Genomic DNA, 22,799 nt, shown 5'->3' on the forward strand with positions numbered 1-22,799 from the left:
GCTCATGCAATGCAGATGTTCCTGCTTTAATATCAATAAGGAAGATACAACCTGGCTGTCATAAAGACTGCCTTATGTAAAGATTACTCTTAATTCTTTGGTTAGAGTTGTCGTTGTTATTATTGTTATTATTGTTATTATTATTATTATTATTATTATTATCTGTGTTGCAATCCTGTTCACTGACTTCATGGTGAAGGTTTAACATTTTGTCTTCTGGGAAACATGTAAATATCTTGTGTAGCTTCTGAAGGGCAGTACTAAATGAAAAAAATAAGATCTTTAAACAAAATAATAACACTTTACACAGATCATCTTGTTTAAAATTTTACACCCCCCTGGATCTTAATGTATCGTGTTGCCTTGTTGAGCATCAGAGAATGTTTGCACCTTTTGTAATAGTTGTGTACGAGTCCCTCAGTCGTCCTCAGTGTGAAAAGATGGATCTCGACATCATATAGCTGATGGAAAGGGGTCAAATGTGTAGATGCTGGAAAAGCAGAGAATGTGCAGGGCCTAGAGGAATTTTCTGAAGAATAGTGGGCAGTTTAACTGCTCAGGACAAACAAGGGACTCATCAACAGCTATCACAAAACATAAAAACAGTCGTTGATCATCCAGGTAACAACACACAGTATTATGAATTAAGCGTGTGTAAACTTTAGAACTGGTTCATTTGTGTAAATTCAGTTATTATTGTGTCTTGTGGACTATATGTAAACATCTCTTATGTGAAGTAGCTTATTCAGGGCAGAACTAAATAAAAAACTAAATGCAATTTTTATGATCCCTCTTTTTTTAACATTTATTTATTTATTTATTTTGAAAAATTATTAGCATTTTGCAGATTCTGCAAGGTGTATGTAAACTTATGACCTCAGCTGTACATAGGAAACCGATGGACTCCTCTATATCAGAGGTGCCAACATTTTTTTTACCACAAAAATTATATATATATATAAAAATTCCAGATATGCACTAAGCAATAATAAGAAAACAGTGAGGTAAGAAGTCTGCTACTTAATAAGTGGCTCTTCCTTTTTTTTTTTTTTAAATTGACCACAATCCCAGGTATTGGTTGTCTTGTGAATTCACAGGTCAGAGTTAAAAAGAATGGAAAAAATAATAATTGGCACCAAATGAAGGTAACCGCAACACACTCAAACGTGTATTTTATGTCCTGTGTCCTTTCCCCTTCGGTGAATTTTCTGTATGCTACAGCTAAACCAAAGACTGTAACTATATTTATAGTGAAAATTAATGAATATTAAAATATCAGTCAAATTTAGTGAACAGTGTCACGGAAATTAGACAACACTTACAGACTCTTTATATATATATATATATATATATATATATATATATATATATATATATATATATATATATATATATATATATATATATATATATCGCTTTATATATATATATATATATATATATATATATATATATATATATATATATATAGCTTCAAAACTAGGATATATACTGACGGGTATATATATATATATATATATATATATATATATATATATATATATATATATATATATATATATATATATATATATACCCGTCAGTATATATCCTAGTTTTGAAGCTGTGATCTAAGACACACCAATATCTCTGCCGTTGCAGAGGCGAAGTTCCTAGAACTTCTTATAAGAAATCGCTCCATGTAATACTTCTCTCAATGTAATACATGCATTTCTTATATCATTGACTCCATTCCATACAGACAGCAATACACAATGACTTCATAAAATTCCAATTCATTGACTCCCTTCCACACAGACAGCAATACACATCCATCCAGACTGCTTACTCCTTTTCAGGGTCATGGGGAACCTGGAGCCTCTCCCAGGGAGCATCGGGCACAAAGCAGGGTACACCAGTCCATAATCACACACACGCTCTCACACCCATTCATACACTACGGACACTTTAGACACACCAATCAGCCTACCATGCATGTCTTTAGACAGGAGGAGGAGGAGGAAACCCCCACAGCACGCTCATGGCCCCGGCAGGACCCGAACCCCAGACCCTGGCGGTATGAGGCGAACATGCTAACCACTAAGCCACCATATGCCCCAGCAATACACAATGACTTAATAAAATTCTAATTCTAATTTTAAGTTCTTGATGATTCCTACCAGTCAGTGGTAAGGCTGCATCGGTCTTTTGCTCTGCACAGCAAAGGGAAAATCGCCTTTGCGTCAACATTTACTTCAGGGTGAAACTTTTCACGAGCGTCCTCTGGTTTGCTTGCTGTCCAGAAAAGCTGAGAAGATGCCAAATTGTCGTGGAAATTAGACAACACTTGCAGACTTGTCCTCTGAAGGTAAAAAAGTTTATTACAGAAAGATGGTTAATACAGGATAGAGTAAAGCAGGATAGAATAATGAGAGCACTTTGAAGTGCTTGTGCTGAACCACTACTATATATATGAAACGCAGAGCATGACACACTTCTGTGTACCGATAAGAAGCAGTTCAAACAGGCTTTGTTTTAGGGTCTTAGAAGATGTACAGACGAACCTTGAACAGAAGAACATGTTTGTGTCTCTGTAAGCAGATAAACATGCTGTACTGATCTCAGTGACATGACATAGCCTTCTTAGGCGTTATCCTCAGATGAATTGTGTCCTGCAGTGGATTGGCACCAGCAGGGGGGACATTACACAAGTGAAAGTAAAACCCTACATTAAAACAAGACAGTTTGGATTGGCATCCTGCCTTGTACCCCATGCTCCCTGGGATAGACTCCAGGTTCCCCACAACCCTGAAGGATAAGCAGTATAGAAAATGGATGGATGGATGTTTATTTCTGCACCTAATACTCACTTTACATCATATACTTTACCCAGCACCTTCTACGCCAAAGAGCAATGGTGGTGAGGAAAACACACTAAAAATGGCAAGTAGCAGCAGTCAAAGATTTTTTTTTTTCCAACACAAGACATCTACATACAAAACCACGGACATGTGAATCTGAATGGGAGTAAAGTGATCAGAAGGCCACTGAGTTTGGTGAAAAATTTTGTCATTTTGCCTTCTTTCTCAGAGAAGGACGGAGAAAAGCACCTACATGGCCATTCAGGATGTAAATAAAATTGCAGAGTAGCACCTTAAAAAAAGGAAATTAACCCAGGACCCTGGGTATTTAATTTAATCCCATATGAACAGTGTTTAAGTTAGTAGAATTACTGGCATGTTTTTGGGATGGGGGAGGAAACCGGAGAACCTGGAGGAAACCAAGGCAGACACTGGATGAACGTACAAAATGCCAAATAGTCAGGAAGCTGAGCTTGGAATCGAACCTGGAACCCTGGAGCTGTGAAAGACAAATGTTGTGACCCAATTCGCCTACTTATACTATGCACTAAAAGTATGTACTGTTTCTGTGAAGAAAAAGTCAATACTTTTAGTGTGTAGCAAAAGGGTATGCAAGTACTGGAAGATACTAACGGAAGAGAGAGTTGTTGCCTAGTTACACACAATGTCACCGTGAACAAACTCAGCATTGCATTTCAGCTTACCTGCATTCATTATTCCTAATATAATTTATACTATCCCTGCTGAAAAAAACAAAGTAGAAGCCCCCATAGAATGTAATGGAACATAATGGTTTTAATGGGTATAAAGGGAATTGTATTGGTTTTAACTGAAACTGTAATGGTCCCTGTGGGTCTCTACTGGTAATTTGTTGCCTTCTATTAGTGGCATGTTATAGCTAATGGATACCATTAATGGTAATAGTTTCAATGGTTATCTGATGGTTTGTAGTGGTGTTTTTAGTGAAAAATATTCAAATTTCTGTGATGGTTTCTATTGTTTTTTTCCAGCAGGAATATAATTTTATTTAAAATTCCCTTGATTTATTCTTCCACATTTCATTTACACCTCTCTAAAATGCTTCAAAAAGCAAACTGTCACAAAACTCCTTCTCCCTCATGCAAGGGCAGTATTAGTTGTAAAAGTGTGCACCGATGCACACTTAAAGAAATCTAACAGAAACAGTAGACCATCGGGGTACCCTTGGGATACTCATTTCAGTGATTTGGGACACACTAAGTCTAATCTCGGATACTATTTAGGACGGCTAGAAGGTGAATTGGGATGTAGCAAAAGTGAGCTCTCATAACAATTACTTGTCTTCATAAAAATTACTTTGTATTATGATGTTTAACACTGTACATGGCCTTTAACATCATCATCATCATCATCATCATAACTAGAATTAGTCCTGTATCTTTTATCATTTAATTTATTTATTTAATAGTTGTTGAATAAAAAATATAATTAACAAAATGGCATAAATAGTCCATTTTCAACAAGAAACTGACATATAAAGCTCAAAACGTCAGCACAGATCGAATCCAATGCGGATAAAGAATAGATAAATAATAACTTAACAAAAAATAAGGGAACAGGAGGGGCAAAAGAAAATCAAACAATTTTAAAGCGTTTTGGCTTTTCATTTTTGGTAGGGCTTTTGAGAAATATTTCCATGAATTTCTAAATATTCTAAAGGGGGGGGGGTGTTAAAAAATTCTATATTTCTATGTATATTTTTTTTTGCCAATATGCTTACGTTATTAATCAAATAAAACAGAAACTACTCCTGTCTCTATTTTATTGCAAGAAAATAAAACAGCACTGCATTGAAAGACAACAACATAACAGAAAAAGGGAGGGAAAAAAACAATAGCGCCTCAATCAGTATGAAAAATGTGATTATAATGTGAAAAAAAAATTGTGAATAAAAAAATGTACAATGCAACACAAAGAAATCAACAAGATCAATAGCATGATCGCTGAGAGAGAAAAAAAAATATATTTCGACAATTTTTTTTATCATATTTTATAAAAGAAGATAAATAACAACTTAAGTCGTCCCAAAGAGATTTAACAATGGTAGGATGAATAAATGAAGCAAAGTTTCTTCCTTAACTTTGCAAAATACACATAAATCAGAGATCAACAAAAAAAAAAAAAAAGAAATTTGGCAGTTGGTTGTATTATGTCAACATTATATAGAATCTTAAAATGTACCGCTCTTATTTTATTAGATATGCAAAATTTTTCAGGGAGTAACCATGCTTTCTTCCAGTGAATTACTATCAAAATAATCGTTCCAGAAAAAAATGTACATCTTGGGGAAACTAGTCCTGTCTCTTTATGAGACCGCGACTGGTTACGACGTCATCACGGGGGCAAAGGTCACTAGCAAATGCCGTGGCCACAAACGCTTATGTGTCGCACTTGTTTGTTTTTTTGTGTAAAAACGGTAACTCTTCATATCGGTAAGTGCTGTGCTTATTTATTTATCTATTTATTTGTGCAATATTTTAGCTAGTGTAGCATGGTAGGGAATGTTAGCACTGACGCTAAACTTCAGTCGAATCGGCTAATAGTGTTGACTTCCTGCGGGGAAGCGCTCGGACTTGTCAAGCCGCTCCGCTGTCACTCGGCTGCGGATCCACGGACTGTGTGAAGGTAGTGGGTGAAATGCGCCCAACTTCAATGATTTTTAGAAGAAAAAAACTGTTCGTTTTACTAGTATATTTACATATGGTTGATTAAAGTCGTGGCTTGGCGTTTTGTAGATAATCGTCGAGAACATTTTCTATTAAGAAATAATAATCGCGGTCACTTCTTGTTGCAGCTTTAGTAGCTAAGCTGTCTCCGTTAGCCTAGCTTGTTAGCATTCTCCATTAAGAACATTAGGGTTGTTAGGTAGCGAGCTAGCCTGTGAACAAACCACCTAGACGTTGCACTGAGTGTCCTCTGAATGCACCTTACGTTTAAACCTTTATTTACCTCTAGTTTTGGTCATACTTCTGGACTAGCTCGCAAATGTGTTGCATACCTAAAAAACCTCTGTGCCAGGCTAGCTAATCAGCGGCTCAAGTCTGGTCCTAACTAGCTCGTTAGCATGTTCTTAAAATGCTAACTGCCTGCTGGATGCCAAAGTCGTAGTACAAGTGTAACCTGGATAATATTAGCTATAGCTATAACTATCTCTCTTTTTTTTATTTTCTTAAAATAACGCTGTTTTACTCGTTGAATTGTGTAAAAAAAAAAACCCAACCAAACAAACATTAATTTCCATTCAATTTAGCGAGTTTATTGAGTGTTTGAGCGCTTAGCTTGTTTAGAAAATTAGGACAGCTAGCTAGTATTGTTAGCTAGCCACGTAGTTAGCAGGTTGAGTAACTTGGCTCGCTGGTTTATAGAGATGACCCCCTCGGATTAGGTTTTAATGATAAAACAGAGTGTTTTGTAATTTGGAGGTTTAATAAACATTAACGTTGAGATTTTCACTCGGTTGTATGAATGTAGCTGGTTGTTAATAGTAATAGAAGCCCCATGTCGGGGTGATCCAGGGCGTCACCAGCTGTTAGCTCGCTGTCTGTGATTGTCTCCAGCGAGCTAGAAGAAGAATCTTTAGCACAGGGGTTCTCAGAGGTTTCTTTTGATTCTCAGAACCTTTATACTGTAGCGTATTTAAAAAAAAAATTTTTTTTACAGATAAGACGTCCTCGGTTCAAATTTCATTCTTGAATAATATTCCGATGTGTCCGCTGATATTTTGTTTATTTATCAGAGACATGGAGGTTTCTGTTCCTGAACCTTCCACCACCAGCACACATCAGCTCCAGCTTTTTGAGTTACTGAGGTTTAAACCCATTCAGTTCACAATCCAAGTTAATGGCTGTAAGAAATCTCTGGGTTATAATAAACATGGTCATTTTTATCAGTTCTAGAACCACAGACTTAGATAAGACAGATGGATAGATGGCTCCTTATGAAAATAAAAGGGAGTTGGTTGTTCTGTTTGAAACATCTCAATTCATTTGAAAGAAAAACTTTGCTCATTGGACAGCAGATCGGATTGTTTAGGCACAACTCGATCGATGTTTTAAAAAAAAATCAGCATAATTCATAAAGCATTTAATCTCTTCAGGGTTACGTTAGTCCACACGACTCCTATGTTTCTAATAACTATTGCCACAAGTAATTCACGTTTGCACTTGACTTAACGTGTTTTAAATATTTAATGAGAATGAAAGTGTCGTCTTGATCCTAAGGATATTGCAATGAAAGTAGTCAGGAAAGTCGTGCAATATCCTTAAAGACGAGCCTTTGCACACAAAGCTCACTATAACACAACCTCAGGAAAACCCGTACAACTAATCCTGTCTGAATAGGGCTAAAGCTGTATTCTTTTACTCTAGTTAAATATATGTTTGAAATGTCCTAGCATTTCACTTCTTTTTTTTTTTTTGTATAAAATTGCCGTCGTTTTATAATCATTTGTTTCTTGTAAATGTGAATTGTGGTTTTTGTTTACAAGTTTGCGCAACACACACTGCTGTTAGAATACACTTATGGATTTTCCAATTAATTGGTAAAAGTTTCTCCAAGCAGTTTTATGAATAGTTTAGGACCGTCTTTAGTGGGATGACGATCATTTTGTTCCCCTCTATTTGTCTTTTTTTGCAAACACAAAAGTGGTGCCACAGAACACATTTCTTGACCTGTACTGTTCTGTCCACAGTCAGCGCTCCGTCGACTAGCTAGGAGAAGACATGGCGCGTCTGGTAGCGGTTTGCAGAGACGGAGAAGAGGACTACCGTTTCCTCGCCAGACAAATTCCCTTATACATTGATGACTCCCTCACGGTAAGGTGTTTTTCTGTTACTGGATTAAATCCCTACGCATTTGTTCAGATGCACTTGTATGCCATGAGAGCATGGATCTGTGTGCATCTCAACCAGCTCCCTAGGTCAGTAGTCAGGGCATTGATTAGGGAGTCGGCCATTTTAAGGGCTGTCTCAATCGTAAAGTCCTTCCTGTGCACTGGAACGATCACTTCCTAAAAAATCGCACAACGCACCTCAAAAACCAGGGAGCATCGATGCTCACTACGTTCCCTTACTGGAAATGTCATCATATTTTCTGAAGTCTCTCAGCTCGGGAAAAAATGGTGGACGAACTCTGTCAAATTCACCTACAAGTATAAGTAGCTTGTTATCATTGTTGTAGCTTTCAAAAGATTACTTAGGTTAGTTTGAGTCTAACGACTTTTAAGGGTTTAATGATTTAAAAAAATATCCACTAGCTAGACTACGATTCGAAATGTGTGATTAAGCTAACAAATTTATGTGACACATGGTCAAAGATATCGGTCATGCCTGTTGTTAATAAATACCAGTGATTATGTTTTATGACGCGAGTACGTAGTCATGTTGACTCCAAATTTTGTCTCCAAGCAAAAAAGTTTTTTAAAATTGCTTGGAGGCTTTACAAACTGATCAACTCATCATCTGATCATCCTGCGTCTTAACTAAGTGACCACTTACAGCATCAGTCCTTCAGCATCGTCTTCTGCTGGGTTTAAAGTCATATTGGTCCATCAGGAAATGAACCAGCGGATATGGCTGCACTGGAGGCAATTAAGCTGGGAGTAGAAGAGTGTCAAATCCACAGCTGTAATTTCTTTTCGTTTGGTTTTATTTTTATTGTGTTTATGCAACGCTTGTAATTTTTTTAAGTCTGTTTTTGCCATGAAAATAGCCACAGATGCTGACATGGTATTAAAAGCCAGGGCCAGGATCCTTACCAGTGCCTGAACTCGTGTACATGGTATACTGATTCATGACCGAGGGATCTGATTGAGACGCGTCCTAGGTGTCATGCTAATGTACATAAACTTTTCTTTTTTGGCGGTCAATGTTTTAAAGTACTGTTGCACACCTTGTGCCCAAACTGTAGTTGTAGCTGTACTATTGGATTATAGAACAGTGCAGATTATACCTGACCATAGCATGCTTCTTACACACGGAATATATCCTGATTAGATTTTAGCCACTTGCACTTCCATTCAAATCCTTCTCCATTGAAATCTGATTGCTGTTCATGAGTAACACGTAATCTTGAGTAACATGTAAAACAGGTCTTTGTACTTGACTGCAAGCTTACTAGCTTCCTTGTTTCTAGTTGTTTCATGAGAGTGGTGGTTGTGAATCAAGAGTTGAGTATTTTTTTATTTTTTATTTTTTTAATCTCTATAAAGGTTCTACATGACTACCAAAGTTAGCACAAGTTTTTGAGTTAAAAATAAATAAATAAAACGGGCCTTTTTTTTTTCTTTTTCCAATTGTAGTTTGGAGAGAATGCATTTTTCACTCAGATAAACCGCATCTCGGATTAAAATCTGTTAAACACGTCTCGGGCTGGACTTTATCTTAAAACGTAAAAAGCATTAAAGAACAAATGTAAAGAGGTTCCGTATCTGTTTATTACAGTGCTTTCCTAGTATGTACAGCGTCAAATAGATCAACAGTGAGATGGTTACCGTGCTGTAAATTGCTGTATGGAGTGGGGAGGGGGGAAGCACCGTATACACCTTACAAGTGAAATACATGACGTGTATATCTCATGATTATTATTTATCTCGTTATCATTTATCTACTTTTGTCCTATCCAGATGGTGATGGAGTTTCCTCACACGGTATTGCACTTTGACAGTCATCAGACCAACAGTTCACAAATTAAGCTGTTTATTGAGGTAAGGCTGTTGCGTAAGAAGCCTGGCAGTGCCATTTGATAGAGTGATATTGTAGTAACCCAATAAGTTATCCGTTGAGCTTAGCATTTTCTGCCATTGCCAATATGCAGGAACTGTATAGATGATTGGTGGTGGTATTATTTTATTTTATTAAGCTTTTTTTTTTTTTTTTTTATTTCAAACAAAATATATATGTAAGCCGATGACCATATCGGATTCTTCCGTCTTGCAGCGTCATGGCATGCTGAAGCAGCAGGACCTGAGTATGGCTCTGATGGTTATGTCGCGTGAGGTGTTCAGCGCACTGTCCCAGCTGGTGCCTTGTGTGGGCTGCAGACGCAGCGTCGAGCGCCTCTTCGCTCAGCTCACAGACTCTGGTTACTTCGCCCTGGAGCCGCTGACCGTGGGCTCAGCTGGCGTGCTGTCCGTTGCCAGGGCCTGCCTGGCAGACCCCCGCAAACTCTACACACTCTTCTACGTCCACGGGTAAGAGAGAGTCATCAACAATACACGAGTGAAGTGAAATAAAAATAACTTAATAAATAAAAATCCGTGATGTGTGTTTGTCATGTCGCATTCTGTAGCACAGTAATGTATTTCATGACCTCAGCACGTTCAAAGAATTACCAATATTTCTTTTTTTTTCTTTCTCTCTCTTCAGTTCCGTGTCATACTGTTGGGGGGTGTTTATTTTTCTCAAAGCATTTTGTTCCTTTTATAACACAATTGGCCAACGATTACAATTTTTTTTCATGTGTTATTGAAGGAAACTTGTTTTTATTTTTATTTTTTTATCCATTAATAGTTACATTTAATGTTGTCGAACATCCACAAGACAAGCTAGTTCCTATTATCACTTAACTTATGGTAGCTCTAAGCAGTTCCCTCAGCAGACACTCTCTTTCCACACAGCTTGCTGTTACCAAGAAGGCACTAAGCACGCTCCGTCTTGAATCTGCTGACACTGTAGACTCCTTCCATAAATGTTAAGCATGTCCTTACAGTAAACCTCCCGTTATTCGTTGTTAAATAAAATGTTTTCATTACATTTATTATTAGCCTTGTATTATGTAGAGCATCTGCCATACGAGTCCCTAGGAATTAGCTATTACTATAGAAACGATAACATTAGAATATGCACTTTAATATAAACCTTCAATTTGATTCGCATCTGCCGCTATTGTCGAAACTGCTGTTGTAGAAAATGAATCATAACCTGACCAATCACGTTTGAGAATTCAACAGCACTGTGATGATGATGAATATTATTGTATTATGTCTCAGTGTCAACACTGAAGTTGGTGAGTGTTTAGTTTTGTTCAATGTTTGTGGTTATTTTACCAACATTATTTATAATTATTATTTTTATTTTTTATTTGCAGGTCAAAGTTGAACGACGTAATCGATTCCATTCCCAAAAGCAAGAAGAACAAACGCTGTCAATTGCATTCTTTAGACACACACAAGCCCAAACCCTTGGGGTAAGTTTATTCATGCTATGATTTCTACACTTTTAAAACCAAAGCAATGTTGTAGGATTAGAAGAGTGTGCTTGCTGTCCTGACCATTTTCATCTATGGCACTTTTCCACCGCACGGTACGGCTCGACTCGACTCTGCTCGCATTTTGGGGGGTTTTCCACGGCAGATAGTACCTCGTGCTTTTTATTTATTTATTTATTTATTTCTTCATAAACGATTGCGTTTCCAGCCGAGCCGATGCTAAATGTGAGTCATGCACTGAGGAAGTAGAGTAGTTCTGTATTGTGCCTGAATAAATGTGTCATTTAATACATACTTTGCTTATAGTAATATTCTATTATTTGGAAATTATGCATCATTTATCTTATTACAGATAAAATGACAACAAAGGTTTCTGTCTTAGGTTTTTACATCTCGCTTCTTACCGATTTCCAAACAGGCATTTATCGCAGTCACTCCTGTCGTGGCTGACTTTAACTTGGTCATATATACACTACGTAGGTTAAAGACGTCGTTATATTGCATCCTTAACAGGGTCCATGTTCAGTGAATAGGAAAGGCATTTGGAATACGGCCTGACTGTGTTTTATTCCTGCCTGAAGCCGAGTGGAAGATGGCACTTACGTTGAGGCGGCACTAAACTGCAGTGGAAAAGCAAGCATGGAAATGTAAAGTGAGCCGGGTTGAGTCGAGCCATACCGTGCAATGAAAAAGTGGCTTTAGTGCTAGGTGACTGGTGTATGTTGACTCTTCTCTATGCCTAGCCCCCTAACATACTCATAATGCTGTAGAGAGGAGACTGTGGAGAGAAAGAGTGAGTTACATTAGTATGAGAAAAAGAAGTCAGGATTGTTTTCCCCTTTTGGCTTTTTCAGTCCCCGTGCAGGTAGACAGCACAGCTCCTATAGTACGTCCAGCAGCAACAAGTGTTACTAAGCAACAACAAGAACGTTGTGTAGGGATAAGTACCATGTTGCCTTTCTGTCAGGTTTACGACCTTGAATTAGCTTGGATAAATAAATTCTTAATCCTGATGTCATGTCACTTATCAAGTTTAGGAAGTGTTTGATTTTTGGGGTTGTAAAACAGGTCCTTTAAGTCTCTTGAGTTAACCAGGACCTGCATGGCCATTGACTGTGTGTCTGGTAGTCGTAGAGACTGTTTGTGTGTTTTGGTGACTGTGGAGACTGTGTTGCAGAGGGAGCTGGATGGATATATGGGAGCTGATGTCTCAGGAGTGCCGGGACGAGGTGGTTCTGATCGACAGCGCTTGTTTACTGGAGACGCTGGAGACGTACTTGCGTAAACACAGGTAAACCTGCCGTATCCAAAACACTGTATGCTTGGAATGTCTCTGTGAAGATTGTCGTGATGACCGCCTGCTCTCAAGCCCAGCTTCGTGACTCTTTATGAACAGGTTTTTTATATCAACACGTATCGGATACATGTCTGTTTCTGCACCTGATGGATGTTCTCTCTCTCTCTCGTGTTCTAATTACAGCTGTGCAGGATTTCGAAGTTCTGTAATGTGTAACATACAAACCAACCCAATCACTTTCGTTCTGTTTTAAAGTGCGCTTGAATTCAACACGCTTTTTGTGCAAGTCTCGTAGTATTGTGGACACAAATACACCAGCGTATATATAGAAATCGTGTTTCGTAGATATGATTATTTTACAATTTATAATAATATGAATTTTAAATAAATCATAGTTTCTGGGAAAATGGTTTGTGTCCAATCAAATACTCTCTAGTGTACTGTGTCCTGTGGGTATTGCCCCCATCTCAAATCTTGATCTTTTGATCAAACATCTTGACCCTCACTCCAGAGACATCACAGTCTATGCTAATTGACGAGGCCACGCGTGTGCTACAACAAGCTGTTAGTGTGTGAACCGCACGGCAAGCAAGCATGTGAATACATTCAGGCGTGTTAGTGTGTTTTGTCCAACATTCTTGTTTCTCAAGAGTTTTATTTCACTGCCTCATGTTAAACAGCAGGCTTTTTTCCTTTCTCCTGCTAGAATACCAGTGTCCTTACTATTGGATGAGGCTTACTGTGGGGTTGAAGGAGGGTGGGGAACCTGCTGTGGGTTGGTAATGATCCAAACAATCCACAGACCAGTACCAACCTGAGGCATTGTGCCGTCTCTGCTCTAGGAAAACAAACATGGCAAAGTTGCAAACGGGCAAATTGGCAGTAGGAGAACCTACTCGGCTGAAACCAAGCACTCTCTAGACTCTCGATTGCATTATTTAATCTGTTTAAGTCGCTGTTGAATCTGTATAGATCCATCAGGAGGCGTTATTGGCTGTTGTGGAAATCAGTCAAAGTGTTAAACACTCTCCCAACCTGACTTAATGTTTCAACATATTGAATTTAATCACGGCCGTCATGCCGTCTTATGGCCATCTTAATTCACTCAGTACAGTACAGTACATTGTTGCCAGATTAGATGCAATACATAACTGTTTGTTTTTTTTTTTGTTTGTTTAAGTATTAATTTTTAACCAGTGAGGTTGTGAGCACATTTGATACATAAATGACATGTATTAGTTCTTAACAGGATCTGAACCCTGTCTGCACGTGTGCCTTGCCTTAATGTTTGCCTTGCTTTCTCTGTGGTTGTCAGGTTCTGCACAGACTGTAAAAACAAGGTGCTGAGGGCCTACAACATCCTTGTGGGTGAGTTGGACTGCAGTAAGGAGAAAGGCTACTCCGCTGCACTCTACGAGGGCCTGCGCTGCTGCCCACACGAGCGCCACATCCACGTCTGCTGCGAGACCGATTTCATCGCACACCTGCTGGGCCGCGCCGAGCCAGAGTTCGCTGGGGGATACGAGTGAGTCATTTACACATAAACTGTTCATATGTTCTGGACATTTATTTATTGGTTGGCAAAATAACAACGTAGGTAAATGAATAAATAAGACCCTGACAGAAAGTTGTCCACCGCTAGACAATTTTAAACGGAGACATTTTGTGTATTTGCATGAAAATAGCTTTGCAACGGGTGTCATCCGAACGAAAAGGGCGTGTACTCCCTCCAGTCAAAAAGTGGGTACAAAACGTACAGCCACGTCAACTGTAACCGAACCTTTTTTATTATACACCTCTTTGCCACATTGTTAATCCGATGACATAAAGAGCTAGTTAGGCAAAAAGGTGTGTCCTCAGCTATATGGGGTGATATGAGGATCTTTTTTTAGAAAGTAAGAAATCATTTTATGCTGCAGGTCTGTTTACAAGGGAACTTTAAAAGTAAACTGTGTGTTAAGTCGTACTACTTCTGAGCTGGGGTTAGCATTGGAGAATTTCCACCGATTCAAACCAGACACCTCACAGCACCTTTGGTTTGATTTGGTTTTTTTTCGGCTCAGTGTACATCACTTTCAGTATTCCTTGCTTTATGTTTATGTACTAGGAAATGTGCAGAATTGGCCTACAGTGTAAGTAATAATAGTAAGTTGATTGACATTTTGTTACTTGGTGCTGGATACTGCACAGCCTCAAGGATTATGATTATATGCAGGCGCAGAGAGAGGCATGCTAAGACCATCGACATAGCACAGGAGGAAGTCTTGACGTGTCTGGGGATCCACCTGTATGAGCGGCTACACCGGATCTGGCAAAAGTTGCGGGCTGAGGAACAGACATGGCAGATACTGTTCTACCTCTGTATCGACGCACTACGCAAAAACTTTGAGGTACAAAGAACAGGATTTCTGATTTCCGTTTAGATACTGTTGCATCCTGCTTCAGTGGCACTGAGTATATGAGCTGCACTTAAAAACACGTTTGGTGTTATACGTTTATGGTCTATTTACATTGCTCAGGAATTCTATTGATGCACTCATTCTAGCAGCACACAGAACCATGCCAGTGTCACCGCGGTGCTGAAAGTGGTCCGTTAACCCAGTTATATTCGGTTGCCTGTTGTCCTATGGTGGTTGTCTATTGATGGTATAGTTAGACGTGCGTGTAACTTGCAGAAAACACCTCTGTAGAATAAAATGCAGAATGAGTGAGGTAACTACAAGTTGGGTGTATCTCAGAAGCTGAAAACTCCTTCTGTTTCTCCTGTACAGATGGCAGTAGAAAAGGTGCAGGGAATCAGCCGGCTGGAGCAACTCTGCGAGGAGCTGTCGGAGGAGGAACGAGCGAAAGAGCTTAAGCAGGAAAAGAAGAGGCAGAAACGCAAGAACAGACGCAAAAACAAGTGTGACTTTGACATGTCTGAGCAAGAGACCAAGCGGTACAATGAAAAGACTTTAGGAGAGGTAGGAGGCAGTCTTTCTCTTTGGGAACTTTCTCTTTCACTATTTCTGTGTTGTCCTTTCACTTTGACTGTTACTGCCAGCATGTAGAGACTGGCTGCTCTGAGCTGATGGATTCATTCTACTCCCCTTCTCCAGGGTTTAGAGGATTCAGTGAACACTGGATGCAAGTCATGTGGCAACATTGAGGAACCTGGAGAAGGTGTGGAGTCTATTGTTCCTATCGAGAGCTCCTCCTGCAGCTGTCCTGCCACCACCATTCTGGGCTCGCCCAAAAGCAAAAACGGTATAGCATTACGTGCTTTTCATAGGACTGTAAAAGTAATCATGTAAAAGCCTGCTAACGAAATGTCGGGGAGCTCATTGTTATGTTTGTTTTGTTTTTTTTGTAGCTCAAAAAGGTAGCTCAATTCATTTTTAAAGTGGCTTGCTCATTACTGGGCTATTAAGATATATTTTGCTTATATATCACTACGTATTAAATAAGGACCAAAAACATTCTTCAGAGCAGTAATATTTGTTCCATATTTATAAATCATAATTTAAAGGACTTTCTGCAGTTCATAATCTATCCAGCAGGTGGTGTACCAGCGATGGTGCAAAAATGAGCTGTGCATGTGAAATAAATGTTTTTGCAGCTTATTATTTTCATATTAAGTCAATAACATGGATCTAAGCAACCAATAAGCCAAGATACTGTGACCGACAATAGACTTAGTGTTACCTACAGTGTAAGAGGGATCAGCTATCTTTCTCTGTAGCTGTGCAACAATAAAATATAGGTTGTAGGCGTGTCTCTGACTTCATACCTCAACCTTTGTGTTTATCTTCCACCCATCAGAAGCCCTTAAGCAATAATGCAGTTGGTTTAGGGAAGAGAAAGAAAAAAATATATATATATTTTTACTTTTTTTCTTCTTCTTTCTTTTTTTTTTGGTTCAAGCAGCATACATGAAAACAGACTCCTGTAGAATGTTGTTGTTTAATAGTCGATTGTTTGATTAATAGTCGTCATTAAAGTAGCACATGTTTTATGTCACATGACCAGACTTCTAAATGACTTTCAATTTGAACATAGTGCACTACATAGGGTGGCGAATCCATTATTTCACTGCCTATGTGGTGTGTTTATATTAGAAGGTTAAGACAAATTTGTGTGTACATTTTAAAATTTAAATGCTTTCTGAAGCCTCTAACCATGTTTGTTCGGAGAAATATTGACATCCTACATGTGAAGCTTTGGGCACATCCAGTTAAATTAAGAATTCTAGAAAATACTGACTCATCCCTGCTTCCATATATTTGTTGGCCAAATGTAGGTCTGTTATGTTTAGAAACGAGGGGGGAAAAAAGTGTACTGTTTTGGAAATAATGGAGAGTTGATTACTCAATGCACTGATCTGTGTGTGTGTGTGTAGGTTTGCTATCTCATAGTCATGGCAGCGACTGTGGCTATTCTTCCAGTATGGAAGGCAGTGAGACGGGTTCCAGGGAAGGCTCAGACGTGGCCTGCACTGAGGGAATGTGCAACCATGATGAAACAGGTACCAGATTCTCTGTTCTGTTGCTAGATGGTTGAATAAACAATTCACAGAATTACAACCCAATATCATGCTTTTCTGGGATCACATGAGAGAAGATTTGCATACCAGCATGAAAATCCCTCCAAGCAGCACTTTCTATTTAAAAATTTCCAAATGTGAACACAGCCTAAAGCACATTATCATAATGTACTCTCAGATAACCCCCCCCCCAAGTCTGAAGTGCTGCAACAGTGTATGTTAAAGTTGCTGGAGCCGTGCCGGTTTGCGTACTGAAATTTCATTTCCAAACTAAATGATCTGACGTCTTCATTTTAGTAATGAGCCTTTTTAAGGTTTTTTCATTCTCGTCTCTGCAGCCGAGTACTCGTGCAGTCACCACTGCTTAGAGGACAAAGAGGAGGACGGCGTGGATAGCTGTGTGGAGTGTTGGGCAAACTGTGAAGAGCACGCCAAAGGCAAGAACAAGAAGAAAAAAAGGAAGGGCTGGAGCTTGCTAAGTGCAAATGAGCATGTGAGTTACGTTGGACAAAGCATAAGCCCCATGACACTTTTCAGTCTAGCAAGAATTTTAAAAAATAATAATAAATCACAGTATGATTACAGTACAAACCAATATAAATGGGTTTAGGTACCCTACATCGCATCTCATACCACAAGCCTAAGGATTGCATTAAATGGCAGTGGTGCAGGTATTACTTACTTATTTAGGTAAATTGATGTGCAAAGAGAAATTATCCAGTGTGTAATAGAACCAGTGTGTGAAACTGCTTCTAACACTACAGTAGTAGATTGTATAAAACGTTACTGTAAGTGCTGTTTGTGAAAATGTTTGTAAGAAAATTGCCCCATAATCTTAGGCTGTATGTTCTTGACTTTCCTCACCAGCATGCTTCCCAGGCAGACGCATGTCCATCAGACAGCAGAGGAGATCCGAGCGGCTTTCTGAGCGGCTCAGAAAACACCCATGATCCCTCTGTCTCGTCTACATACAACTGCCAGAACAAACAGACGACATGCCCAAAGCCGTGCTGTGGCTCGTCATTAAGCGCTGGCCTGCAGCTGCCCGGGGCCAAGCGACAGCTAACAAGTTGCTTGGACCATCAGACTCCAGATACCTGCACACGGGGGCACTGTACCACCAAAAGTCTTGTGGAGCTGCTGGTGAGTAGGCCGTGCTTTAGCAACGCACAAAATTCAGCACATTTGTGAGACAGGAATAATAGATTTACACACGAATGCCTCATGTCTCATAGCTTTTTTTTAATAAATAAATATATATATATATATATATATATATATATATATATATATATATATATATATATATATATATATATATATATATATATATAATATAAGGATTTTACACACATTTTGTAATTGTTTGTAGATTGCCAAGAATACCAGGTGGTGCTTCTTTATCTACTGTATGGATTATGTTTGTCAGTCAAAAGCAAAACAGCGAAGACGAATAACTGCAGAAATCAAAAGCTAAGCTACTCATGTAGAGGAGTTTATATGCATTTAGTGAAGTATGCATTTGTTTTCCTCGTATTGCTGCTTGCTCAGGATGCTTAAATAAGTAATAAAACACAACAGCGAGTGCTGATCTAGGAAAATAACCCATGACCGAGTGGTCTGACGCAGAAGTGAGTTTTGTTACCACAACGTTGTTTAATTTCCAGTAATCAACAGCATAACCCGAAGGGTTTAATTCCTCTTCAAACACAGCAATTTGCCAACAGTTACAGCTGTTCCAACTGTTTATAGTTGCATACAACATCGAGACATTATAGCAGCTATAAATAACCATTAGAGTTGTACCTCTGACAGTTACAAAGCTCTGACACTGGAGACTCCTTCCATAAATGCTAAATAAACTTGTTCTCAAAGAAGCCTTGACCATATCAACAGTGGGCCTCTTGCACTCAGGACTTAGGTATGTTTCCGTTTTGAAATAGCGAGAATCTCATGTCTCCTGTAGCGTTGTTTGCATTCATCAGTATAGTGAGATAGCGATGTCATAAGTCCATAGATTTGGGCTAATGTTACCTTTGTTTCTTCTAATGGGAATTATCTTATGTACATTGTTTGTTTGAAGCATACAGTCTGATGCCTTTTTTTTCTCCAGCTTACTAAAAGGAGTTTTGCAAGTGTTCTTGCGTTTATGATGAACGTTGTTAACATGAATTTTCAGAAGCCCCAAGTGTAAAATCGTGCCACTACTGTTATGTGGAAGTCTTTGTCCAAGTAGCCCATTGTCTGCTGATATTGTTATTTGTACCATAGAACTTTTCAGTGCTCAATTCTGATTGGTCAGAAGGTCTTTGCTACAAGGTTTAATTTTGGAAGCTCCTGTGTAAATTGATACTATGGAAATTGTTAGAATGAACTCCTTAACGTAAAGCTCGCAGCCAAAGCCAATGTCGGAGATTTGCCAGTTTCTGACCCGTCAGGATTGAGGTGTAATTATGAATAATTTGCAGTAGACCAAGTGTTTTATTGTGTAAATGAGGTACAATTGGGGTGAAAAAACAGACTGATTTTTGTTTTTGTTTTTTCTCTCCCTCTTTTCTTTTTACCCCAATAATGTGTGGTCAAGCAGGATGAGGCAGAAATGTCATTGGACGAAGAGAACTGCCTGACACAGGATGAGATCCAGTCGTTTGTAGAGGAGAACAAGTCTTTCTACAGCACACGAGACCAATACAGGCAGCACCTGAAGGACCGATTCACCAAATACTGCCACTCCAGTGTGTGCAGAGGAGATTGGCTACCTACGACCAGTGTCAAATAAATAAAAACACCAAGCACACACACGATTTTTACAGATGGGAAAAACGCTCACCCCTGCTGGAGAAGGAAAGAAACGAGTATGAAAAACGAATAGGAATTTTTGGGGTTAAAACCGGAATGAATTCTTGAGCTGTGTCTTGTTAAATTTTATTTGTTGGGAATAGTTAAATTGTCACATCCACTTCTGTCACATTTTATCTTTTCAGTCTCTATATCCTTTTTTTTAATTTCTCCTCTCTCTCTTTCTTTTTTTTCACTTTAAATTCCTCTCTGGTCTCTTCATTTCTCTCTCTCACTCAGGTGTAGGTTATTTGCTGGAATTACTGATTCTAGTAGTGGGTATGTAAGATCAGAATGGAAGTAATAAAATTGCAGGCTGTCACTGTAGTGATCCTGGTAGTCTTCTAGTCTTATTGTTTAACATGACTCTTTATTTTCCCAGTTCATCTCACTGACTGAGACACTTCATTTTAGTGGAAAATTGTAGTACCAATAAATGTGTACAGAAACGAAATTATCTGAATATAAAGATTTTACAGAGAGGGGAACATCCATTTATAAGGAGGCTTGGGTGTACTGTTGAGCGCATTGTGCAAAGTTGACATAATAAAGAATATTTATTAATATGCATTAATGTGTGTGTGTGGTGTTTTCTGCTTGGAATGATTAGACTCTTCCACAGTGAAGCTGTGCTAGTACAGAAAATTGATCAACACCTGCTGACCAATCATAATTGAGAATTCAACAGCGCTGTAGTGTAAAGTCCACAATAAATAATTCCCAAATCCAAGTTGTGCTAAGTTTACACCATTATGAAATTTCTAGAATTAATTATTTATTGAAATAGAAATGGTCTTTATATACAAATGTCATAATCTGCTTGATATTACTGAAGAACTGGGTGAGTTTAAAGGCAAAAAGTTTGTGGACACCTGCCCCTCACACCCATATGCACACCCAATTGACAATGTCTCCATGAACACATGGTTTGTCAAGGTTGGTGTAGAAGAAGGAGAACTCTAGTGTCCTGCACAGAGCTCTGACCTCAACCCCACTGAACACTTTTAGGATGAACTGGAACATTGACTGCACCCCAGACGTTCTCGGCCTGACTTGCCTAACGCTGTGACTGAATGAGCCACACTCCAAAATCTACTGTAAAGCCTTCCCAGAAGAACGGAGGATTAAATTTGGAGCAGGATGTTCAACCACACATGGTCAGGTGTCCACATACTTTTGACCATATAGTGTATTTCTTGTGTCTTTGCTCAAGTGGAAAACTCTGCATTCTTCTTACTAACCCTTAAATGGCATAAAATATATATTTTTTTCATGCTTAAAAAAAAAGAACATACAAACTACAGCCAATTCAATTGTACAGTATCTTAATTAGCCTCTAGATGGCGCTGCTCACAATAATTTCATTAATCTATTGATAAATGCTATTATTCTTCGACATTATTTAATATCTGTCCTAATTTTGTGAATGCTATATAACCTAATAGCAGCTCCAGATTCTTTTTATTTATTTGAGCACTGTTGCTACTGCAACATCCGACTCCACTCAGCAGTCGTGTAGGGAAGGAAAAAAATCGTGCTGGCGGTGACACTAACCCAAGTCTTGCTTTTTTTTTTTTTTTTTTTTGCCTTGCCATGTAATATTTAATCCTGAGCTCAGGGATTGGGGCGTGTTTATCAGCGCCTCTGACTGGGAGATACGGACTGGGAGAGAGGATCACTCAGGGCTCGGAAACACTCCTCTCACTTTACCGGCGACACGAGCTCTGCTTCGATAACCGGTTCACAAAGTAAACTCTGCGCAGATCCGCCGCTAATCTGGCGAAATCCTCCGCTCGGCTCAGCTCTCCGATGGAGCGGTGGAAAGGCAGAGTGGCGCTCGTGACCGGAGCCTCTGTCGGGATCGGAGCGGCTGTCGCGCGCGCTCTCGTCCAGCAGGGCATGAAGGTGGTCGGGTGCGCGCGCAGCGTCGATAAAATAGAAGTAAGCGGTTATTGTTACTTGCTTTTTTCTCTCTCTCTTTTAATTACCGAGAGTGGTTTATAGACGCCCGTTGATGCACAAGCATTGGTGCTACTTTGTCTAGCTAGCAGATGGCTACCTATACCCCAGGACAAGCCGGTGATCAAACCAGTTATTTCAAACGCACGCGTCATTCACAGATTTAAGTGCCTCTGGGGTTTGCGCGTGAAATTTTGTTTGTTTGTTTGTTTGTTTTTACTTCATTATCTTTCATGATGTGTCGTTAATGTTAGACTGCAATCTTAAGAACCTCTGTTACAATCCGGGCATAGTGATTTGATTATTATCTATTAATAATAATAACAACAACCATCTTTTGCATGACCATTGTTAACCCCGCCCACTTTACCATCACATCACACCACCCAAAATTCTTAAAACCTGATCTACTTTCTTTATAATTATGCGCTGCTCTGTGGTTAAGCTGGGTAAAATATAGTGTAACGTGCTAAACAACGAGCGCTGTTCAGTGCTAGATTCTGATTGGGTAGAAGATCTTAATTGTCTATAACAGCACTTCCGGCTGCAGGGGTGTATATAAACGCGCGCGCTTCAATATGCTGTGGTTTCTATAGTAACAGTGCGGGGTGGCTTGAACGGCGGACGGTCCGCATAAACATATATTTGAAACAAGAAACGTGTGTAATTGTTGATAAGGTGAAGTTTTCTGTGAAGAGACTTTTTTTTAAGCACTTTCTTTGTAAGGGTCAAAGGGTAAATCTGTTTTTGTAAGTTTTCTGCTACAGGACGCAGGACTTTGTGCTTTATGGGAACATGACAAGCGGAGATTTTTTTGTTTTTGTTTTGTTCATTGACAGAGAGAGAGAGAGAGAGAGAGAGGCAGGCTGTTTGTCTAGTGAGGGAGTTGTTTATAGCTCTTATAACATAGGGCGGCTGTGGTGGTAGAGCGGGTTGTCCTCTAATAGTAGGGTTGGTGGTTCGATTCCCAGCCCACATGACTCCACATGCCGAAGTGTCCTTGGGCAAGACACTGAACCCCCAGTTGCTCCTGATGGCAAGCTGTTATCCTTGCATGGCAGCTCTGCTACCATTGGTGTGAGTGTGTGTGTGAATGGGT

The 22,799-nt window shown here is 39.1% G+C and overlaps 2 protein-coding genes across 5 annotated transcripts in view; both read left to right on the top strand.

The window, feature by feature from the left end:
- The first annotated feature begins 2,215 nt into the window (after window positions 1–2,215).
- On the top strand, window positions 2,216–20,311 carry ggnbp2 (gametogenetin binding protein 2). 4 transcript variants are annotated; one of them, XM_053618384.1, is made up of 14 exons: window positions 2,216–2,347; window positions 7,570–7,693; window positions 9,502–9,582; window positions 9,815–10,068; window positions 10,965–11,063; window positions 12,262–12,375; window positions 13,697–13,906; window positions 14,597–14,771; window positions 15,153–15,344; window positions 15,480–15,627; window positions 16,760–16,885; window positions 17,242–17,396; window positions 17,771–18,046; window positions 19,488–20,311. In XM_053618384.1, exons 2-14 carry the CDS (start codon window positions 7,601–7,603, stop codon window positions 19,680–19,682), a joined length of 2,118 nt encoding a protein of 705 aa, XP_053474359.1. In that variant the 5' UTR covers window positions 2,216–2,347; window positions 7,570–7,600; the 3' UTR covers window positions 19,683–20,311. The 4 variants fall into 4 exon arrangements, with proteins under 4 accessions (XP_053474359.1, XP_053474358.1, XP_053474357.1 ...); XM_053618383.1 differs by lacking the exon at window positions 2,216–2,347 and adding an exon at window positions 5,224–5,311; XM_053618382.1 differs by lacking the exon at window positions 2,216–2,347 and adding an exon at window positions 5,445–5,504.
- A 995-nt stretch (window positions 20,312–21,306) lies between these two features.
- Window positions 21,307–22,799, top strand: part of dhrs11a (dehydrogenase/reductase 11a) — a 32,333-nt gene continuing 30,840 nt past the window's right edge. Inside the window, exon 1 of the mRNA XM_053618291.1 lies at window positions 21,307–21,682. Coding sequence (XP_053474266.1) covers window positions 21,551–21,682 — 132 coding nt within the window. The 5' untranslated portion in view covers window positions 21,307–21,550. The remainder of the gene's footprint in view (window positions 21,683–22,799) is intronic.

The sequence above is a fragment of the Ictalurus furcatus genome, chromosome 28 (assembly GCF_023375685.1).
Source record: "Ictalurus furcatus strain D&B chromosome 28, Billie_1.0, whole genome shotgun sequence".
Classification (NCBI taxonomy): domain Eukaryota; kingdom Metazoa; phylum Chordata; class Actinopteri; order Siluriformes; family Ictaluridae; genus Ictalurus; species Ictalurus furcatus.